Here is a 23,466-nt window from a genome sequence, read left to right as displayed (position 1 = left end):
GATCTAAAATGTTCAATTTGTCAGTGATGTCAGTAAGAAAAGCCAAGTCCATTAACCAGTTGGAGTCTTCTAGTTGCTCAAAGTTCTGATTTGTGGACTCCAGAATTTCTTTGATATCTTCAATTAGGCTTAAACATGCAAGAACTTTCCCTTTGCTCAGCCATCGTACTTCTGTGTGCAAGATAAGATCAGATTGTTTATCATCAACCTCTTCCAACAGGGCCTTAAAAAGTCGGTGTTGCAAAGGTTTCGCTCGAATAGAGATAATTATTTTAATAACTACATTCATGATGTGTTGAAAAGAAAGAACTTAGATGCACAAAGCTTCTTGGTGGATAATGCAATAAGACAAAGTTCGGAAAGGATTAATTCTTCCTGCAGAGTGCAATGAATCCATTGGCGCTGCCCATCATTGCTGGTACCCCATCAGTGATGATTGCAGACAGCTTGTGTCGTGGCATACTAACTGATGTTGCGTATGATTTGAATAAATTATAGATGTCCTCACCCTTTGTTCACCCTTTCATAGGCAATACTTTTAACTGCAAGTCTTGTATTGCCGACAAAATCTCACACTTGTTAAGAAATCCTTGAAACAGGCAATCAGCCAGCACCAGTCAAAAATGCTTCCTTCAACAATTCACCATCTTGAAAGGGGTTTTTCTTTGCAAGCAGATGAGCAATTTTAAAGGAAGCAATAGTAGCACTTGTCTAGTGAAAACAGATTGTTGGGCAGATTGAGTTGATTTTTTTTTTTCTTAACTTGGATTTAAGTGGATTGCTAATGTCAAAAGAGCAGTGATTAGTTTGGAAATGGCGTTCAACGTTTTTTGTTTTTTTTTTCTCCCAGCACTGCAACAGTACCACCACACAATAAGCAAACACGCTTCCCTTTATTTTCAATAAAACAGTAGGATTCTTCCTACTCTGCGTTGAAATAATACATACGTTGTCTTTTATTTGAACCACTCCATTTTGGGGCAAAATGTTATAAATAAATCACCAAGCACAAGAAAACAGCAGTATCAGTACAGCGGAAGAATGCTCACCTACAGGGCCAGCTCCAGGCACCAGCGGAGCAAGCACATGCCTGGGGCGTCACGCGCTAAGGGGCAGCATTCCAGCCATTCTTGGGGCGGGAGACTCAGAGCTGGGGTGGGGAGGTGGGTGGTGCGTGTTGTGTGGTTTTTTTTTTTGTGGGGGTTTTTTTGCACTTTGGCAGTTCGGACAGTGGCAGTCCGAGTGGCAGTTCTGGGCAGTGCAGAGAGAGTCTGTGGCCCTGTGCCTACCGGGAACAGAGAACACCTGCACCTGCAGCCCCAGAGTTCTGTCCCCGGCAGATGTGGGGCCGCAGCTTCTCTCCCCTGCTGGGCACTACTTTACACACTGTCTCGCTAGGCGGGCTTACATAAATGCCACAGCAGGCGCCATGGCTCCCGTGGGCACCGCATTGGGGACCACTGCACTAGGTAGTCTCCTAATAGCTAGGGATTGGCTTAACCCCTGAAGCAAGAGACTTCAGACAGCTTCCCGCAAACTAATTATAATTCTAGATACTCTTGTTACCATGTAAATGTCAAGTCCTGTCTCTTTGTGGAATCTTGCAAGTCGGTGACATGTGGCAATGATTTCCACAGTCTAATTATGCTGTGTGTGTGGAAAAGTATCTCCTTTATTCTAACTCATTGAATGTTCTGAGACTGGGAGAATAGAAGCTCCTAGTCTGCCTTCTCTACATTGTTCATTATTTTCTTAACTTCTGTCATGTCCCCACTTGGCTCTCCTTAAAAGATGAACATCCCACCTATTTCAAATCTCTTCATACAAGTTTCTCCAGTCCGTTAATGCCTTTCATGGTCCATCTCTGAATCTCCTCAAACTCTGAAATCCCCTTTTTTGAGATGAAGGACCAGTGCTGCAGACAGCTTTCTATATAAGCCACAATGGTGAGGGGCTCGGCTTTTTCTCAGTTGCCAATTGAAAGTGTGTGGTTTTTTTTAAACTTTCTACTGTTGGAATATCACACTTGAGTGTGCCTGACATTCAGTTGCCATATTGGATGAATCCTAGCTCTCCACTGGCTTCAGTGGCTGGTTGAGATCGTCACTCCTGCTCTTGTGCAAAGGACCAGCAGCTGAAGATTTGAAGGGTTTCTGTTTAGCTCCCACTGGACTTGGCACCTTGGTGCTGCTTACTTTCTGGGTGCTAGTTGACTGCACCTGATATTTAGACCAATCCTTCAATGACCTAAGGGAAGCTTTTCTGAAAGGGCTCAGGCCACTGTGACCTTGTGTTCCATTTGTTCCTGCTGCTTCTCCATCCTGTGGCCTGAAGACCAGCCTCTAGTCCTTTTTGTAGGCTGTCCTTTTGGATAAGACTTTATTATTGGGTGAAATGTTCTTTCTGATATTTCTTCCCATAAACTCCTGTCTTCTGAGGTGTAGTTTTATTTTAATGACAGATATTGTCACTGCAATCTTAATTTCAGATTTAGGAAATAATCTCAGACTGACCTTTTCTTAAGGTTCTCAATCATGTTGGTTTAATTTTACATGATACAAGAGCTGTCTTTGACACTTGCTGCTTGCATAAAGTAGTCAGTCTGAAAGTTTTTTGTAAAGCATTTAGGCAGCTAAAGAAGCAAGTGTCTAGTGGGATTTCCCAAACCACTTAGTACTTAACTCCCATTGACAGGTATCTGTCTTTAGGTACCTAAATATCTCTAAAAATCTGTTTCCCAAATTCTCCTGTACTAAAACTCTTCTGTGCTGTACACACAGAACACAAGTGTCTCAACACACTCCATAACTAGAGTGTTGGTGCAGGGATACAGTCCACTTGAAATCTGGTTTCAAAAAGAGTTAAAGTACTTTTTAAATTGAACCTGTACATAGACAAATGACAAAACTGACCTAGAAATAACGCTATCAAATGTGGAACAAAAACAATCTGTTTCTTTCTTTAATTATAGTGGTTCTCATGGGGGTGTGAAATCTAAAACAAAGTTGACTTTAGACAACAATCCTTTAAGTTTTTAATGTCCATTTAATTTCTCCCTGAAGCTGTTTAAGCCTATATGGGGCAAAGAAGCTAAATCTTGTAATATTAGTGCAGATACTAAAGACAAGGAGCTAAAGTGGTTGGGGGGGGGAGTCCATGAGTAACAGGGAGTTCCCATCATGAACTGCAGTAAAAGGTAATGACTAGTGAAAATGGAAATGAATGACTGTAAGGGATATACCACTTCTACAGTGATCATAGATATAAGGTGCATTAGAAAAGTGGGCAAATAGCTAATACCTCTATAAAACAGGAATGATGAGACCCAGAGGCAAACTCCTCCAAAGTCATACAGTAAGCTGATGGCAAATCTGGGGATGGAATGCATCTACCAAGCTAGTCTGGTGCCCTGTCCATAGAGCCCAAGGTCTCTAAGAGTAGAAGTAGAGAGGACTAGTGTGTGAAAGTTAAATGGAGAAACAAAAGATGGATGCAGCAGGCTTTTCTGGGTGGCCATCTGGAGGGTTAATCTTTTTCTCCAGGTTGCAATGTGGCAGGGTTATGCTTGGAACCCTGAGTGTGCCTGCCTGCTGGTGTTCTGTTCCCTGATTAGCTTAGGAATATGAAAAGCCCCTTTAAGATTGCTGGAAGGGGGCTTGGTTTAATTAAATGTAATCCCTTCAGCAATTGCAAGCCCTTTCATATGACCTAGGTCCAGCTTCACACAAACACAGGGAAGTTTGAGAGGGAAGGGCTGGCACTCAAAAAGAAGCCAGATGTCTGTAAGTATCCCTGGTGCAACAGGTAGGGGTGGAGTGGCTTATCCTTAACATTCCTTGTAGGGCCTGTGGTAAGTGGAAGCACCCGGTGCACTCTACTTGTGGGACTTCGTGTCCCTCTGGCAAGCTACTGGACCTGGAATATGTAAGGTGGCAGAGCCAGGATAGTTCATCTTTCCAGCCAGGATTAGAATTAATATGTAGCTGTGAGAAATGTCTACCCCTTAAACACATGTGGGTTTTGGGGGAGGGGGGGTAGAATTTCACCCTGATCATGGTGTCCTGGGCCTCTGTATTCTCTACAGAGATCTCCTTTTGATATTATTAAAGTCCTCTTTAGCAGCTTTGGACTCCTCTTATGGCTTTGCCACATTATGAATAGCTTCCCCATACAATTTCTGTTACGTGGTATGCTTAATTTCCTGTCCTAAACTCTGTAGTATTGCAATATGCTGTTAATCTGGAAATTTCCACCCCAGAAGTGGCTGCTTTTCCCTGGCGGGTGTATTGATTGGGGGTGTGTGTGACTCCTAAAGGAATTCAGATTTTGTATGGGTGAAAGGACTTCATAAATGTAGCCTGGTATTCTATTTAACTTTTTATTCCAAACTGTCCATGAGAAAATCAGACAACGCATAAGTTTCCCTTTTTTATAGAGCAGAGTTTTCTCCAGGAATAGCCTAGTCTGAAATGGACATATTGATAACCTGAATCCAGTAGCCTTAACATCCCAGGAGGTGTGAAGCCTATAAATCAAACCAATAGTGTTATATCCTGTGCTCTTGAGGAGTAGCAATCTTCCTGCATTCTTCCCTCCAATAAGGATTGATTTTTTTTTAGTAGCCCAAGAAATAATCAGTCAAGGAGTCTTGAATAAATGATACTCTAGGGGATATTTAATGTCCCTCAGATTACAAGCACAGTATGTAGGGCTCTAGCTTGGGTTGTCCATACACAAAATGGAGAGCTTGCCATCTGAGAAGGAATGTACCCTAAGGGTTTGAGGTTTGGTAATGCCCAAGTCAGAAAGCATGCTATCAGAATATGGAAGCAGGAGTATGAGGTCCGTGAATGTCCTAATTGTATAAACTGCCATCCTAAATAGAGGAAGAAATAGGCAAGATGGTTAGCAATGCCAGCTTCATGTGGGTATTGTAAAAAGCCTGGTAGGTTAAAACTTGCAGGTGGACAATCTGCATCATGAAAGCTTAGTGCAATTTATGCTTACACTGGCAGTGCTGGAATCTGGGGAAATATTGGTGTGGGAACAGGTATGCGTCAGTAGCAGTGATTAAGTTTTGTGTTGTGATAAAGCAGTGGTTTTTAGGCTGTGGACCCCTGGGGATCTGCAAACTGTCTCATTTCCAAAGGGGTCAGCACCTCCATCTGAATTTTTTTTTTAGGGGTCTGCAGCTGAAGAGAGGTTGAAAACCACTGTGATAAAGCAATGGAAAGTAGTTTTTTTTTGTTCAAGGCCAATGGACATTGATATCGGGGCTCAGTTAAGATAACTGCCCCTCTTTTGGGAGTTAGGGGGCAGCTGCCTTCCATGCCAAGCTACACTAGGACTAAGCTCTGCTATGCAGTATCCATTTTTTAATACTCCTTCTCCCCCCCCCCCCCCCCAACACGCACAGTTGCTGCCTGATATGAAATGTTTTCCATGGGCAAAACTGATTGGGAGAGCCACCCCTGCTTTAGGTACTCAAATACAAAATGACTTGCAAATATCTTTTTGTGAACGATAGCAGAGTTTCACTTGCCAGGTTCCCAGGGTTCTTGGGGTGGCTTAACTGTTCATGAGTACTCAGCCGGCTGATCCGATATATGTGCAAGTGTTAAATCCTACAAGTTCAGTGGATTTCAATAAAGCTGATCTATTCAAAAAATCATACCAGAAGTGTCATTCTATCCTTCCTTTCTTTCAGGGAATGTCAGAATATCACAGAAATGATACCATGTGATATCACACATCCGAAATAGCATAGTTGAACTGAATAGCTTACAAGTAAAACCACAGGTTGGAATTCGTTTCCTAAAATATTCAGCAAATACTTGGGAATAATGGGTACATCTGTAGAAACTGTAATTCCTTTCATGTGTGAATAAAAAGAGCTAAACTTGCAACTGAAATTTGTTAGCCAATTATTGCACTGAATTCCCCCTCCATTTGAGCCCTCTGCTCAGCAAAATGCAGATTGGTAAAATGTATTATCTTGCTTGACTTTGACTTCTGTCATGTGACTGTCTAAAAGTGGGATCAGTCCCAGTCCACAGATCCACTAAATTCCCAACATACGATGTGAATGTGGTGTACTTGTTTTCAGACTAAGGGGGAAGGGCTCTCTGGTCAAAGCAGCAATGACTGACACAGCATATAGAGTTGGGTCATATGGTGGTTTGGTCATCCTTTGTTACTTGCCTCTTGTTTGCCAAGCTGAATTTGTGCCTGCTTCATTCATCACTAAGAGGTGAATAACACAGGCCCATCTTAATTACCCATGATTTACCTCAGGTCGTTCCTGATCCTGGGCTTGAAGGAAGTGATAAGCTGAGTATCAGCTGGATCAACCCTGTCCCTATTTAGCAACTGTGCTTATTCTTGCTCTTCCTTACAAGCATGTGTGTTAGATGAATTTGTGACTTGCAAAATTCTTTTTGCTCCATATGCAAAAAGAGTCATGTGAAATTTACTGAAATCAGTTCTTTAAAATACTGAAGCAAAACTTCACACCAATTTTCAGTGAATGTCTGGTTAGGGTGTGCAGAACACTGACACACATAACCCACAATATTTAGATGCTAAAAAAACTTCTTGTATTGTGGATTTAAAATGCAGTAGTCTCCCACAAACACTCAGGGAGGCCATTTGTTAATACCCTGGACTGATTACAACATGTAAAATCTCTTCTCCCAGTACCTTTGCACTTTCTATTGCAGCAACTCTGAACCTCAGAGCAGGGGGGAACCCTTCAGCTAACTAACAGCACACTTGATTAGTACAGGAGTTGGGCATATTCTTTCATCCCTGCACCTAGGTATGAGTCAGCCTAATAAATTGTAAAGTAATCAATAAATAAGGCAAGTGACTCTGGGACAGCACTTTCAGATAAAGGAGACTCCATGTCCGCTCACATACCAGTGGAGAAAAAGGAACACTAGGTACCAGTTGTATCAAATGCATTAGGAAGTACTATCATGCAGCCTTAATTTGGCCTGACTAAATTTATTTTCCTGTTTGCCGTTCTTATAATGTAGCTACAGACCAAACCACCCTGTTTAGTTTACTGCTGGTTATTAAAAGAGGGCAGGGGGATTATTCTTCCCCTCTGATCAACTGAGAATAACTGATGTTCCTTTCTAATGCTCTGGCACTTATTAGTGAACCTATTCAGGAGTTTACATGGAGGAAGGGGATAAAGGGTGGGTATGGAAGGCATAGGTGGAATGTTAAACTTTTGAAGGTCTGTTGCAAATAGATAGTGGTACCAGGCACCTAGTATCACTTCTCTCCAGTTTGATGCCGCTGTGGGAGGAGGTGTTGATCCCTGATGAAGGTTTCTGAAGCTATATATTAAAAGGCAATCTTGCCAGTTGCAGCTGTTTTCCATACAAGAACAGGCACTGCTCTGACTTAGAGGGCTTGGCCTGTGTAGGAGGCCTTGCCTTCACAGCAGTGCTGTCCAGGGCAGCAGGAAATTCTGTTGTAGAAGCAATTTCGTAACTAACTGCTTTTTTAATTAAAGTGGTAAAACAATGGGAACTGCTCTCTGTAACAGTTGGAGGAGTTGCTGGGGTTCTGGCTGTTTCCTTTAGGGAGATGTTAGCAGTATTGTCTGTTTCATAACTAGCATCTTCTCCTTCCTCTTGATATCTGGTGTGGGGGGTTCTTAGGAGTCCTGTTAGGGAGGAATACTAAAAAAATTACCACAGCCATAATATGCAACGAGCCATTTCTTTGGAAGCACTTTGCACAGTATTGAGCTGTAAATTAAATTTAATGTTGTAGAAACAGAAGTGGAGGGAGAATAAATAGTTCTGCAAGCCTGTCTCTTCCTTTTGATCGGTAAATTGCTCGTCGGCTCAAAGGGCTAGCAAAAGATTTTTCCCTAGTAGAGATGGCCTCTAAAGGTCTAAACAAACTTGTTTTCATGGTCACATGCGTACATCAGTAAGTGCATTAAAAGTGCTAAGATGGATGGATTTATTGGGTTGCATTAAATAGAAATATAGTGAAACCTACCCTGGCAATCCTCCTGAAGTGGAAGTCTAAAACTATAAAAGCCAGTAAATCCCTTAACTGTGGTTTTTTTTTAGCTGTTAAGGGTTTGTCTTAAACCCTCCAATACATTAACATAACTCCTTTGGAAAGGAAGGACATGAAGTGTTTTTAGAATGCCAGCTTTCTTTCATAAGAGCCCAGAAAGATACTTCTGGGTGCTTATCATTGGAGGGAATGGCTTTTCCCTGCTCTTATTAGTCACTTCATAAAAATTAAATATATAGTAACCCCACAATGAATGACAGACCTGGAATCTCATATGCCCTGTTACCCAATTGGGTTACTCTCCCTTATATTGGGGAGTAGCTGGTTCTTTGGAATGGAAAATATTAGCCTGTGAATAACCAGTTAAACATGAGCAGTGGTGTCAGCACCACCCGTGCTGACTCTTAAACTAAATTGCTGTTGGTACTTGTGTATATGGAGAAATCACTTCACCTTTGCCATGTCACCATGCCACTGCCAGACAGTGCTCTAGTCTCTTGCACGTGCCTGGTGGCGGCAGGATGCATTGGTGAGCGCATATAGGTTTTTGGAGGGGAAAACATTAGAACTACTTACAACTTTGTAGAAGACTTGTTTGCAACTCAATTTGGCTGGTGAAGGACACAAACACATTGCTCATAGAAGAGTCTGACTCTGTGTTCAGTCCCCTGAGCGAGTCCAGGACTCGCAGGTCTTTACCTTTCTTCTGCTAGCATTTGGAAGCAAAAACCTACTAGATTCAGGAAAATGGGAGTTCAGTTCCTTGCTTTGCCACATGCTCACTATGCAATCTAGGGCAGGTCACGTCAACTCTACACCCACTTCTGCATCTGTGAAATGGGGAGAATACATACCCCATGGCTGTTAGTACATCAGACCTGAGGAAATTTAGCTTGAGAGAGAGAAGTGCAAGGTAGAAACAGCTTAAACCTCCTGCTTGCAATAGTTTTAAGAATCTTTAGCACAATTATTTATCTGTATTTCATAAACACTAGTGGTAAAAAAATTTGTCCTTTTAACCCCTTCCACCCCCCAAAAATTCTAGTATCTCATAACTGACAAAGGAAACAGCATGCAGCGCTATGGTGGGATACAATTCTCTTGTCTAATGTCAAGCATAGTGATCAGTATTTATAGGGCACCCGTTCTGCTATGGTATTCCCCATAATCAGCAGAGTATGAGGCTTTTTTGTTCATCTTAAAGGGTGGGGTTTTTTAAGGTTAACTAGGAAATACTTTAGCTGATGGCTCTGCCAGGCACTGTCCCATCAGAGGTGATATATGCAGTATGTATACTAACATATCACTTCTGCTTTATCGCTTAAGAGTCAACTGAGGAAAAGTTATTCTTTGTAATCTGTATCTTTTACTATCAGTTCATTTAACTGATGGGGATGGAACTGCTCCTACACATGACAGTGTGTCTCATTAAGGGACCATACTTTTAAAACATGAGCCATGTGCCCATCCTCCTTCATAAGTGTTGTTACAAGCCTGACCTTTTATCTGCTTACTGGGATAATAAAGAGCAACTCCACTTCCTATTTTAAACAGTAGAACTTTGCTAATCCTTTTATCACCCAATAACACATGGACACAAACTAGCTTCTCTGAAAAAATGTTTCACTGTAGTGAGGTACCATATTTATCTTTGCAAAACTTAATACAGCATGCTGGCTAGCATAGTATGAGATTATAAATAAATGAAACCAATTGCACTATTGCTGCTATTTGGCTAATAGATCACAAGAAGCGCTCTCCTTCTGATTTCTTGCTAACTCACAATATTCAGTAGTTCCCTCAATTATTAGTGCAGACAAGTGAGGCCCCACTGTATTTAGGGGTGGCTTTACAGAGCACCTACTTATCTCACAATTTAAACTGGCCACTGGAATCTATATACAGTACACTGAATTAAGCAGAACTGCATAGGTCTCAAGATTTTATGCCTGCTTCTAATCTTTTTCATTTAATTAACTCAGCTTGAGCAGAAAGAGTTGGTAAAACCTTTAGAGTGGGGAAAATGCAAATATTTCACTCAAATAGTTACCTATGTTCAATACTACAAGATTCTTAAAAATGTTTATATACTGAACAGATTGGTAGTAGAATAGGCTTAAATGCACTGAAGTAAAAATAGGTCCCTTACTGCATGCCTAATTACTGTGATGTAGCAGTGTCGAGCATTGCATCTTAACTCTGTGGGCACAAATAGGTTTAAAAGATTATAGAATCCTGGATGTAGGACTGGTACTACCATCCATCAAGGCCGCTTCACTTTAAGGCCTGATCTGGAAAGCAACTTTTTAAAATATTATTCTGTCCCAGGATATAAAGAACCAGCCACAGATGCTACATTCTGTCTTCTCCTTATTAATTGGAACTGTGGGCTGAAGTATCAGAGACACAATGTTGGCTTTGACATCAGCCTAACTCGCTTGCCCAAGCAGAATGTCCTTGGCCAGCAGTCATCTTTTTTAACCTGTAAAAAAGAGCAAAATGATTGCTCCTCCACCAGTGATCAGCACCAATAGTAGTAAAGCTTGGGAGAAGAGGACTCAAGTCATTGCAGAGGATAGTACTCAAAAGACCATTGTGGCTGAATTGTGTAACCTGTCTGACAGTTGACTCTTTAAAAAAACAAATATCCTTGTTCTCTTCCATATGTGCCACTAACAAGGGGGTAAAAACTGCAGATGACAGCATGCCTCCTGGCTACTTAATTCAGCTGGCAACACAAGAATGCCTAGCTAGACTGTGTATTTTACTAGCCAATTAAAAACAATTGTTCTGTTCACAGTGGTGTTCAACTGATTGATACCATGCTAAAGGAGGTGATAAATAAGTAGAGCCAATGTAGATACCCAGAATCTCTAGAAGAGCCTCCTGTGAGGATATTTCAAGATATCCTAACAAAGCACTGAATGCTGTACAGGAGCTACAGAAATGTAGGGTTAAAGTTGTATTATAAACCAGCCAAAGAAGGCGGAACAGGCCAGTTTAAGGCTTGACTCAAATATTTTTCGTACTGCATGGTGATGGAACAGTTAATGCTACGGCAGAATAAAGTGCAAGATGCCAGCATGGTTATCCCAGGGAGTGGGGGAATTGGCCTGTTGAGGATATATTTCAGAAATGCACATATTTGGGCACAGTGAACTTCTCCTGTATGTAAAATGTAGGATTAGACTAGTTCCTGCATTAAATAGAGAAAGTCTTTTGTTCCTGTCTTTCCACAGATGTTCTTTAGTTTTGTGTACTGCTATCTCGTTAGCAGAGGAAATGGTATGTTCGTAGCGATGAAACCTGTCTAGGTAGACAAATTACTCTGAACCAGCTTAATTTATAGCTGTATTGGGTGGTTCCTCAAATATTTCTCTGCTGACTCTTGCTTTTTTTTGCCTATAGTGTCATGGTTAACAACTCTAGTCTAAACTTGAGTTTGAATTTTTATTGGTAAAGCCAACCCACTTGGTGTCTTTTCTTTCTTTGGGAGGGGGCTGGTAGAGCTGAAGGGAGAGTTGGGAAGGGTCTGTCATCTTGAAGATGACAGCTGGTATCTGTAATTTAAAAAACAGTTTGACTCCTGGCAAGCCAGGGGTAACCATAGCACAGTTCTCTGTATTCTCATTGATACATTGGGTATCTTGTTTTGCATAATCCTGAAAATTTGGTTTAGGTGTCTGGGATGGGAGAATACTAGAACACAGTTTGTTCTAAAAGTACCCTCCCCACCCAGCTAAAAATACTTGAAGCACAATGTACATAGGTCTTAGAGGTTTTTTCCCTTCTATATAAACGGATAGATATGCAAACAGAAATGGGTTCTCAAACAACTTGTCTCCCCCTCCCCTTTTTTTTGCTACTGGAAGTCCTAACATTAGCTTCACTGACATTCTTGTAACTCATCCTGTCCATTTTCAAGCAGGAATTTTTTTCCCCACTCAAATCTACAAGGAGAAATCTCCTTTTAACAAAGGAAAATGCAGCTCTGCACTGAATTAGTTTCTTGATAGATGTTCCAGAGAGGTCTGACTGGAATCACAGCTCAGTCATACAGTAGTATTCAAAGAGGAACCCTTCCCACCTTAGGCTGTGGCTACACTAGAGCTTACAGCCATGCAGCTGCATAATATAACCGCTCTAAGCCAATGGGAGAGAGCTTCCCCCATGGGCTTAACTACTCTAGCCCTCTGAGCTGTAATAGCTCTGGCGGGAGAAGCTCTCCCACTGACATAGCGATATGTACATGGTGCTTAGGTTGGCATAACTTATGTTGTTTTTGGGGGTGGTTCTTTCACACCCTTGAGTGACTTAACTTTATCCTGCAGTAAGTGCTTGTGTAGACCTAGCCTTAAGTGCATAGAGCAAGGGTAGGCAACTTCTGGCACGCATGCCAAAGGCTGCACGCGAGCTGATTTTTTTTTCAGTGGCGCACACACTGCCTGGGTTCTGGCCACCGGTCTGGGTGGCTCTGCATTTTTAATTTTTTTAAATGAAGCTTCTTAAACATTTTAAACTTATTTACTTTACATACAACAATAGTTTAGTTATATATTCTAGACTTGTAGAAAGAGACCTTCTAAAAATGTTAAAATGTATTACTGGCATGCAGAACCTTAAATTAGATTGAATAAATGAAGACTTGGCACACCACTTCTGAAAGGTTGCCAACCCCTGGCGTAGAGAAACCCTACAGGATTCAAGCAGTTTTCATGGGGGGTAGAATCTAGTCCCTAGAATATATAGTCTAATAGAGGCTCTAATGCACCTTTAATTTGGGACTGAAGGCTGTTCCCCTTCCCAGTCCCAAAATCCAAACTGGGGCAGCCCATTCTTACTGTGAGCAATGTGTGGTTTTTTCCCTCCCAGACATAGAACACCACAAATCTACACACTGCATAGCCCTCAAATCTTTACGCTCTTGCCCCACCTGTCAAAGGTTTAGTAGGGTGAAGACCTCCCTACAGCAATCTACAGTATATTTATTTGTTGAACATGAAATCTTAGAGTACTGTGTAGAAAGGCATTCCTCTTGCAGTCCAAAAGAACTACAGGGTAGCTTGTCAGTCCTACAGCTTTGTGAACAGCATGTACGCTTTCAGAGGATCCTGTCTCTTTAACAGAAGCTATGTGTGGGCAAGCTTCTGCTTCTTATCAAATCTGAAACTTGACACTCTTGTCCTCCCTACTCCCAAGATTTGCATGGCAGGGTTTTGGCTACACAACTTGCCTCAATCAAAGGAAGTTGTAGCCATATAATTCTTGATAAACTTCTTGAGCAGTTAATATTTCTGAGCCTATTTATAGGCTCATGAGTGGGATCTCCTGGTCTGAATGGTGGGCTTTTAGAGAAGACAACCAGCAGTTTCAAGTGCTTTCCCTTAAATATGATGGAAACTGTTGGCATGTCCTCTGTAGAGCACTAACTTATGTGTGTTTACAAGCTATAATATGCCATTTTACACATGTACATTTTTAGATTGGATTAACTTTGTTAGAAGGGATGTAAACCTTCCTGTTTCATTGCTGAGATGAACCATTCACTGACTTGGATGGGGCAAGAGGGAGGAGGTTAAGAAGAAACTCCCCATATGGGCTGTCTGCCCACTTAAGGGTTTTTTGCACCTTTATCCAAAGACTCCAGCACTGGCTGTTGTAGACTGGGGGTGGGACTAGATAAATGGACCACTGGTCTGATGTAGTATGACAGTTCCTATGTTCCCTGTAATACTATCTCACAATTAGGAGCACCCATTGTAACCACTCTTTTTTTTTTTTTTCCTTCTTCTTTTTCTAGATCAGTGTGCGAGTTACCACCATGGATGCTGAGCTGGAGTTTGCCATCCAGCCCAACACCACAGGGAAGCAGCTCTTTGATCAGGTAAGGTGACACAACTGCAGAAAACATGCCCTTAGTACTGACTTTGCTAGCTCCCCACAGCTTCATAACTATCCTCACCCATTAGCGCACACTCACCACTTACTCTTTTGAGGCCTTTAAAAGAGAATCTAGCATCAAGGAACTGCATGTTTTCACCCGCACCTCATTATTTGTATATTTTAAGTCTGAGTGTGCCAGGAGCTATATCTGCCCCCAAAGTGCTTCCACTCTTGGGCAAACTGCATACCAAGAGGAGGGGAGAGGCTAAAATACACTTAATTTTTAAAAATATTAACTGTCCTGAATCACCTCTCTCCCTACCATCATTAGTTAGCTTATTGTAGGTGTGTTGGTAGGAATAGCCCCTAGGAGGCATTTGAAAGAGTGAGAGTTGTGCCTTTTCAAAATAAAAACTCCTCTTTGTACAAGTTTCAGCAAATGAGTTTAGTGAAATGATGTGCGCCAAAATGTGCGCCAGACTTTGACAAGGAGGTTCTTACTACTGTAAGTCACTTCCTAGATTCAGCTGTCTTTATCTTGGTGGACTGGCTTTCCTCTGCATTCTACGCTTATTGGCAGGGTGGATTTCCCCCTCCCTCCTCCCCTCTCAACTCAGGCTAAACAGAAGCAGGGAGACATACGCAGCCCAAACATGAAGCTGTGAAGCCATGGACATTATCAATCGCAGCTGTTGAGAAACTGACAGACTCCATTACACATCTCAACTGTAATCCCAGAGGCCTTATCCAGGCTACTGCCCAGCTGCTCAGAGCATCTGTTCAGCCTGTGGAGAGTGATGCAATCGTGTCTTGTAGACAGTGGGGACTTTGTCGAGCTGCTGTTGGGGGAGGTGGCATGCAGTAGAGGTGGAGGGAGGAAGAGATCACAGGAGTTGGCTGCGTGCAGAAGAGTCTGTGAACAAGAAGTCTTATTTTCATTTTCTTTAGCTTTTGCCTGGTGATTCCTTCATATGTGTGTGTTTAACATGGGTGTGGTTCACAAGAAACCCTAGACATTCTGGGGCCAGCCTTTGCACCGCATCTGGGCTAGTGAGGAAAGAAAAATCAATTATGGCTACTTTCCCCATAAAGCTGACTACCTCATTTGGGACCAGAAAGCTTAATTTTGTACCGCAAGGTCACTTAAAGGTGTTTTTTCCTTTCAAACACTAGACTGGTCTGAATGTTCAGATAGTAAATGTTCTCTCTTCTGATGCTGCTTCACTGCAAAGCTGCAATATAGAGGAATAGTTTGATAGATTAGTATGCTATTTTTGTGATGGAGCAGTGCCTCAAGATATTCAGTGAGTAAACCAAAGTCTTGACTTACGGAGGGCTTGCATGGACTGTTAGCATGTTACTGAACAGCAGTAGCTCCAACACTTTTAGCCTTGTGACCCACCTTTTAAATATAACGGTTGCATGGTCCATAGAAATGACACTGTTGAAACCCAAGCAGCATGAGTGTACACAAATAAGGGTAGGGACACTGCACTGTTAATTTTATTCCATCATTCAGCAGTAGCCCTTGAGATGCCAGATGCAGAATGAATTAAGAGCTTGATGTTATCAAAGTGTTTTCCCTTGAAACTACTGTCATATTGTGTGTTTTTTGGGGGGGGGGGCATGGGGTGGGGTTCACCATGTCTCCTGTTCAAGGGTCAGGCTTTAATACTCCTAACCACAGAGTAAGGTGCTACTGAGCAAGCACACCACTAACTTCAGTGGATGTTCTTGCAGCTGTAACCCCTAACCAATGAGAATAGGGGGTTCCAAATCTTCTCCATGTGGGTCTGCAATTTTGATGGCTTTGCGCTCCCAGGGCGGCAGAACTTTTCCACAAAGCACACACTGATGCTGAATTTAGTCTTTACCGTGAATAAGTCTGTATTTGAGAAGCATCTATCATTCTTCATATACACCTAATTTTTAATCATTGGTAACATTCTTTTGTCATTCATAGCCCAGAGAGAAAGCGGGATCGATTGGCTTTTGAGAATTTTGGCCAATGTAGCTTGTTTTTAGGCACTGGCTTTTTTAAAGTTACCTGGGTCCCCAAATATTTTGACACCTGAAATGGTCTGGCACACATTCATCCAAAGGTACTGAGCATCCACAGCTGACATGTTAATGCTATGCCATGCTAGGTGCTCCTGAAAATTGGGCCATTTTTGGTAGGTGCCTAAAACATGAGTTAAATCTAGATGGCCATCATTTTCAAAAGTGACTACTACTTTTGAGCAGAATTTGTCTTCGTCAAGACTGAAGCATTTTTCTGCTTGCCTCTGTTACTTCCCTTTTTTGTTTCTGGTTTCTCTCCATTCCCTGAACTATTAAAGGGCCTACTTCTCTCCCTCCCCCAAAGTCTAAAAGACTGATGCATAGTTGAGTCAAGATACCAGATCTTCAAGGATTAGAAGGCTGAATCTTAAAACTGTGTAGAAGCTTCACTCGTGGGTTAAACTTTTAAAATCTTAATGGAAGAATTTCAAAGAATGAGTGGTAATTTGACCCACAAGGAGAGGGAAATACACTGGCATATGACTAAGGGTTTCCACAATACATCAGAGCCAGGATACAGAACAGTTCCTCTGCTACCTTTCCTCCTGTTCTCATTTTTCAATTATCTGCATTATCATTATAGCTGTCAAATATAGATATACTAAAATTATTAAAGGAGAGAAATTGCACTAGATGGTGGTGTCCATCCACTTTGTGGCTTGACAAGGGCAAAGAAGATTCTTGAAGGCTTCCCAGTAGGCCATATCTGGTTAATACATAATATGTGGACAGTTGGGTGATCTTGCCATCTAGAAGCTTGTCTGATTTGTAATCTCCTGCTGCTCACTCCCCAGGGAGTATGTGAAAGTGGTGTATGTAGTCCTTGACGGCTGTGCATGTCCGCCTCACTCTGGTGACTCTGTGTGGCAGTTCTAGGAATATGGTCCTGGGGGTGAGGAACAGTGAGGGGGCTAGGTACTGAAAAAGTACTGTTTAGCCAAAGGACTCCAGAACAATAGTGATTTCAAATGGAAACTCTTGGGTTGGGAAGATGAAGGTTCTGCCAAGGAAAAGTGAGCGATCTAGAAACACTCTGAGGAGTGAGATGAAGTAGGCATTGCATTTATGGGTATCAAGGTTTCCCTCCAGCAGCTCGGCCTACTGCAGACAAAACCTCAGGAGGGGTGAGGAACTTTAGAATCTGCTGCTACATCAGTGCATTGATAAAGAATCTAATCTGTCCCCTAATGCTGCCCTGGCATTCAAAAACTGTCTCTGGACAATTGCAGAAGGGGGAAGTTTGATTGCAAAGGAAATATCCCATTCAGATTGAGTAACAATAGGAAACGTACTGCTCCTGTCCTGAAATAAGACTGATTATTCTGTATTTATTTTTGTTTCTTGACCAAATGTTCTAGCCTGGAAAGACTGCCCTGGTTTGAAAATGGTTTAGTTATTTCGTCAGAGGTTTGCACAGTCTGGGGAGGCTAGAGTGAGGAAAAGATTCTGTTCTAGCACCCTTATGCCCAGTTTCACCTGCATGGGAAACCAAATGATAAATACCCAATCAAAACATGTCAGAACCTCAGTGTGGCTGCTTACAAAGCGAGCTGCTTTACCGGTCACTTGCCCTAATGTTGGGTCAGGGTTTTGTTGAATGTACAGTATAACACTTCAGGAATGAAGGTTGTTTGTAACTCCTGAACAAAATGTTATGTTATGTTCTTTCAAAAGTTAACAACTGAACATTGACTTAATACAGCTTTGAAACTTTAGAAGAAAATGCTGCTTTCCCTTAATATTTTTTAGTAGTTTGTTTAACACGGGACTGTACTATATTTGCTGCTGCCTGATTGTTCGGGTTCCAAATGAGGGGGGTGGTTGACTGGTCAGTTTGTAACTCTGAAGTTCTACCGTATTTAAGCTGGCTCAGAGAACCACTTGTCATGAAAAGTACCATCAGGCATTATAACCCAAACATGGCAAATGAGCTCAGGGCTATATTGGAATATTATAACTGTTGCTCAGAATATAACAGTGTAAAATAGTGAGTTGATAAGTATAACCAGAAAGGCCAAAGAGCTTGGATGCAGCTGCTGATGTAGAGAATTTTAACGATGTGCATGGAACAAGCTTCATGATGGATGTTCAGTTGGGGAATTTTTGGAAACTACATACTGGAGTTTTATCAAATGATCTAACCTGGCAGGGGATGGTGAAGGGAGAGGCATGAAATGGGTGTAGGGCTGTCCTCTCATGGTATTTTGCTCAGTTATTAATACTACTTGTGCCCTCATTCAGTGGACTGCAGCCAAATCGTCCCTGCATGTCTGATTTGGTTAGCTCTGGTTGGAATCCTTCTCGTGCTTCCACATCAAGTTCAAATACCTCTGCCTACTACAGTTCTGCACTGCTGGGCTCTGCTGTCATCCTCTTTCACCACCACTTGTGCAGTGCTTTGCCAATCACCTTGCCTCTCTGATCCCTTTGTCTTTTTCTTTGCACTTGATGTATTCCCCCCCCCCCCCCAAAAGAAAAAGCCTTTACATCTGCTCTCTATCCTCTGCGCCTGATCTAATGCACTTGCATAAAGAATGAAGTGGTTTTTCCTAAAAGTTCACTTCTTGCAGCTAACCATTTTCTCCTGTTCTTGCCTAGTAGTTCTAGGTTTTTTTTGTTGTAGACCTGTGCCAAGCCACAACTGCATATTTAAGTAACTTAGAGTCATTTCTCCACCCTGTCTGCATGCTGCCTAATTTGAACTGTAGACCCTTTTATGGTAGGGGGCATATCTTGTAACTTATGTGTAAAATGACACACATGGTGCAGTGCAGAACTGCATTTCTTGCCACAGCTACTACTAATGGACATTTTGGACTGCACATTCAGCTGCAACTCTTGCTTTGCCATTACATGGGCCTTGAGGCTTCCTTTTGGCTTTGCCTGTGAATAGAAGGCTCATCCTGCTTTGCTTCTTGTCCGAAGAGATTTTCGGTACAATGGGTAAGACCCATTGGAACCGATGGAACCAGGTTACAGTGCTCTGGCTTTGGTTAATTATTTCCAGGCTTATAGCTGTACTAGCTGCTTTAAGTTATGGCATGCTCTTAAGATAAAATTGGGTCAGCAGTCACTTCTGCATGGCTCCTGGCAGCCACATCTATTTCAGCACCTTGTTGAGAAACACTTTTTTGCCTGAACTGATAAAGCCAGCCTGCAGTTTTTGTGAAGCAGTGTATGGATCATCTCCTGACGTCAGGCCTAATCTTGATGCTCCCTGGAGCCATGACAAGGACGGGGGGTAACTTTCTGCTCTGTTCCAAACAGACTCCTAGCACTGGCATTCCCTTTCTTTCTTTTGAGAGTAAATGAGACTTTGAGGGTAGGAATTGTTAGATCCGAGTTGAGCTGTTCTTCTCATACCTTACTAAACTTAGCAAAACTAGTATCCAGCTTGTGATCAAACCTTCTGATACACAACTGTAATGGATATGAACACACTGTAGTGTGTGCAGCTGACTTCATTCAACCACATTCAAGTGCAGCCTGTGTATAGCTAGCCCTACATTATGTATATTTGACCTGCCAGTGAGTTCATTGGACCTCTTCTCTTTCTAGCTACCATACTCGCCTTATCTAAAAGTGCAGCAAAAAATTGTTACCTTATATTCATTTTAAATCACTTCAAATATGAATTGACACTAATTCTGACAGTTAGTTCCCATGACTTTCATCTTATTGAGCAGGGTGTAGTGTGTGGTTGGCTGCAGAGATGGTTTCACAGCCGTTTATTTTTAAGTGCTGACATTTGTTAAACTCCCCCTCCTTTTTCTATTCAACTTCTGTTAAATGTTCAGTAGTAAACTAGGTGGCTTTCTCCATGACGGAGCAGCCCAAGACTGTAAAGGCTACTCTCCTGCTTTCCTCTTCCTGTAATGGGGAGACTAGTTTCTAAGCTGTTATTTCTATAACCAACTACTTTGATTAATGTATTGATCCACTCAAGAGATGCATGAGTCCTTCTTCCTTGCCTGTCTCTAACGGCTGCAGATGGGCTTTATTGCAGCCTTTTGTACATCTCTAATATCTGGCTTTTTTTTTTTCTGGGTGCATGTGCAATTGTATGCCTGACTTAAGTATAGAACTAGGAAAATTACATACATGCACGAACAGACAATTTTCAGTTGCAAATGGTCAGCTGGGGGTTCATATAGCCATTTGTATAAACCAGTCCTAGTTACTGATGTTCCATAGGGTCTCAGTATTGTGTGAGTTTTTTCCTAATTATTCAGCTGCTCTAGATGCCTCTGAATGTCAACACTTTTTTTTTCAGCTGAATAGTGAAACTGTAACACTCTACAGACAATTGATGGGAGGCTCTTTTAGAATTTATGGATTAAATGAGTTACTGAGGGCTAATCTACACTGGCAACACTAAAAGCGCTGCCACGGTAGCACTTTAATGTGGCTTGTGTGGTTGCAGCAGAGTGCTGGGGGAGAGCTCTCCCAGCGCTCTTAAAAAACCCACTTCCACGAGGGGCACGGCTCCCAGTGCTGGGGCCCTGTCTACACTGGTGCTTTACAGTGCTGAAACTTGCTGCACTCGGAGGGTGTGTTTTCACACCCCTGAGCGAGAAAGTTGCAGCACTCTTAATTGCCAGTGTAGACACTCCCTTAGTTATGGAGCTACAGGTCAATCAAGGGGCTCCGCTGCCATCACTCTGCTTAGCCCCTTGCCTGGTTCTTCCTTCAGTGCTGCTGGAGTGGTCTGTAAAGCACCTGTGAAATGGCAACTTCCCTGGTTTGTGGATTAGTGTGAAGACTGCAACATCAACACCAATTTATTTCCCCCTCCCCCCTCATTGCATGTGGATTAAAGAGTAAAATATAGCATGGCTTGAGACGCTTAATACTTAACTGTTACATTGTGGGTGTCTGCCCCCTTAATACTACTACATATGGTGCAGAACATTGCTTTATTTTACATTGTTTAACTTTAGATGGGGGTAAATGATTCTCTGATAGACAAACTGCAAATTCAGTAAGTAACTTGTTCCTTTAAACTGCTTTGGAGTCCTACCCCAATCCCTTCCCATTCTCCCTCCCTCTTAAATGTTTCCTCTGACGCCCTCTTCCTACCATAGATGCCACCAGCTACATTTTGTTTTACCTCCTTCAACTACTATGTGGTTACAGAGAGGAAGCAGGTTTCAGAGTAACAGCCGTGTATACTCTGTATTCGCAAAAAGAAAAGGAGTACTTGTGGCACCTTAGAGACTAACCAATTTATTTGAGCATAAGCTTTCGTGAGCTACAGCTCACTTCATCGGATGCAGTAGTTCACTTGGTTGGTTGTGTCTGAGGAGCTCTTCCTGGTACAGCTGGGTTATTTTTTTCTTTTGAATGTGTGGTGCACAGGCTGGACTTCTCTAGCTAGAATTTAAATCCAGATAATCTTGTTCAAAGAAATCTGTGTTTAGGCTGGTGGAATTTTTGTTACTTACTACCTACAGAACTAGCAATAAGAGACCATTAAGTGGAAGCTGCTTGAAATAAAAAATCACACAAATTCAGTCTTTTGCATGCCTTGACTTTGTACAACACCATACAGCCAAATCTCAAAACAGACCTGCAGAGTCCCTTTCCACTTCCCCCAGCCCTACTCTGCCACAGACTTTTTTTTTCCTCCAACCCACGGAGCAGCTCTACTTTTGACCTGTTGAGCACCTAGTAATCTCTGATCCTGTTTTAGTCTACTTCTTTCTCCTCCTGTTTTATTATCTCCTTTGGACGTACAGCCCACATCACACTTCTTTTGTAAAACCCTGGCAGTGGCTCCCTAGCCAGGCTCTGCAGTTTCTGGAACTACTTGTTGGAGGAGACAGCAGCCATCAGCTACTGGTGAACACTTAAAGTGGCAACTGATGCCTCCAGGCAGAGGATCAGCCCTGCATTACAGATAGGAAGTTGGGAATTATAGCCAGTAACCAGTGTGGAAATATTTAAAAATTGACTCACTTCCCTAATTGAACATGGTGTGGCAGTTTAGGACCGCACCCCTCCCTCTGCTTTGAGCAGAAACATTTAAGTCTAGAAAATCAGTTTGATTCCCCAAAATCTTATGTCTGGCTTTGTATCTACATGCGCCCTCTACCTATTCACCACAGTCAAACCCTCTGCATCTATTGTACCCCAATAACACTTCTGATTTATTAGGTCAGACCACAACATTCCTCTCCCATATTGTAAACACAGCTCTATAAATCTTCTGCTTGATAGTAAGAAATGCTGATGACTCTTCCATGTACCTCCCAGAAAAATTTATCTTGATCCATCCTTGATCTGGCTGGACAGTCCAGCTTACTACATCTACCCTTTGAAGTTTAGAACAGCCCTAATACCACCACATCATATTTTATTGTGTTCCATATTTTCTGGAGAAGACATGGGACTCCTAGACCATTGTATAGCATCTGCCATATGAAGTGAAGAAAGTAGGTATTGCCATAACTACATGCCATGGTGAGTGGGAATGTGGGGTCATAATTACATGATATGTAAAGTGAGGGTAAAACACCATCAAAACGGAAGATGCCAGACTTGTGAGCATTTTAAATCCTCTGTGCACAGGTGTATGACTACAGAAAATGTAATGAATCAGTCAGTCAAGTCCCTAGTTCAGGAACCTAGGCATCACTAAGTTTGGATATTCATAAACTCAAAATTTTTTGACTTTAGAATTATTTTTCAAATCTCGGTGTTCTAATTTTTCTTGAATCTGCAAACATAACTCATTAAATTTTTCATTTTGAGGATTTTTTACACATTTGTCAAGTCAAATGGTAACATCCCTGTTTATTTAGAGCTACTTATCCAGTAGGTATGTGCGCTGGACTGCCTAAAGGACAGCTGTCTTAACTAGCATATCTTGAGCTTCAGCTTGCTCATACGGTACAACTTCCACAAACTTACCCCTGTGGAATCCTTAAACACAGCCAGTTCAGCACCAAATTTAATGGTTTGAGGTCCAAGTTTTAATGGTTCAAGTCCTGCATGTAATTCCAAAACCAACCACCGAACTTTAAAGTAAACAAAGATTGTAGGACTCTTATTTTTTTTTCTTAAAAAAAGTTTCAAGTTTCTTAGCAAAGCCAGGTGATTTATGGCATGCTTCAGAAAGAAAATATTTTTTGAGGAAGATACATTGAGGAGATGAAAACTTGGCTTGTAACGGAAAGCTATAAACTCCTAGGAGTTGAAGCTGAAATGTCCTCTTCTCCCTTGTAGGCCAGTGACCACATCTTATTCAGAGTGCTCACTGTCCTTGATGCCCAGCAATGAGCAGATGCTAACACATGCTCAAATGTGGAGCCTATCAAGATCCATCTCAATGGGGAAAGAGCCCGTAATGTACTGGATCCTCAGCAGGCTGTTGTTGAGTTGACTCCTGGATCCTAGAGCAATGAAGTAATGCTTAAGAACAGCTATACTGGGTCAGACCAAAGGTCCATCCAGCCTAGTATCTTGTCTTCTGAC

The 23,466-nt window shown here is 42.0% G+C and overlaps 1 protein-coding gene across 2 annotated transcripts in view; it reads left to right on the top strand.

Moving 5' to 3' along the window:
* MSN (moesin) overlaps positions 1-23,466 on the top strand; it is a 76,126-nt gene that overhangs the window by 29,600 nt on the left and 23,060 nt on the right. For both annotated transcript variants that reach the window (XR_006284067.1, XM_037908366.2), the window contains exon 2: positions 13,847-13,930. Coding sequence is in view for 1 of the 2 variants with exons in the window: in XM_037908366.2 (XP_037764294.1) it covers positions 13,847-13,930 (84 nt within the window). In the remaining variant the exon portion in view is untranslated. The remainder of the gene's footprint in view (positions 1-13,846; positions 13,931-23,466) is intronic.

The sequence above is a fragment of the Chelonia mydas genome, chromosome 9 (assembly GCF_015237465.2).
Source record: "Chelonia mydas isolate rCheMyd1 chromosome 9, rCheMyd1.pri.v2, whole genome shotgun sequence".
NCBI classification, from domain to species: Eukaryota; Metazoa; Chordata; order Testudines; family Cheloniidae; genus Chelonia; species Chelonia mydas.
The sequence above is the reverse complement of the archived record's forward strand: the minus strand, read 5'-3'. Positions and strand labels throughout refer to the sequence as shown.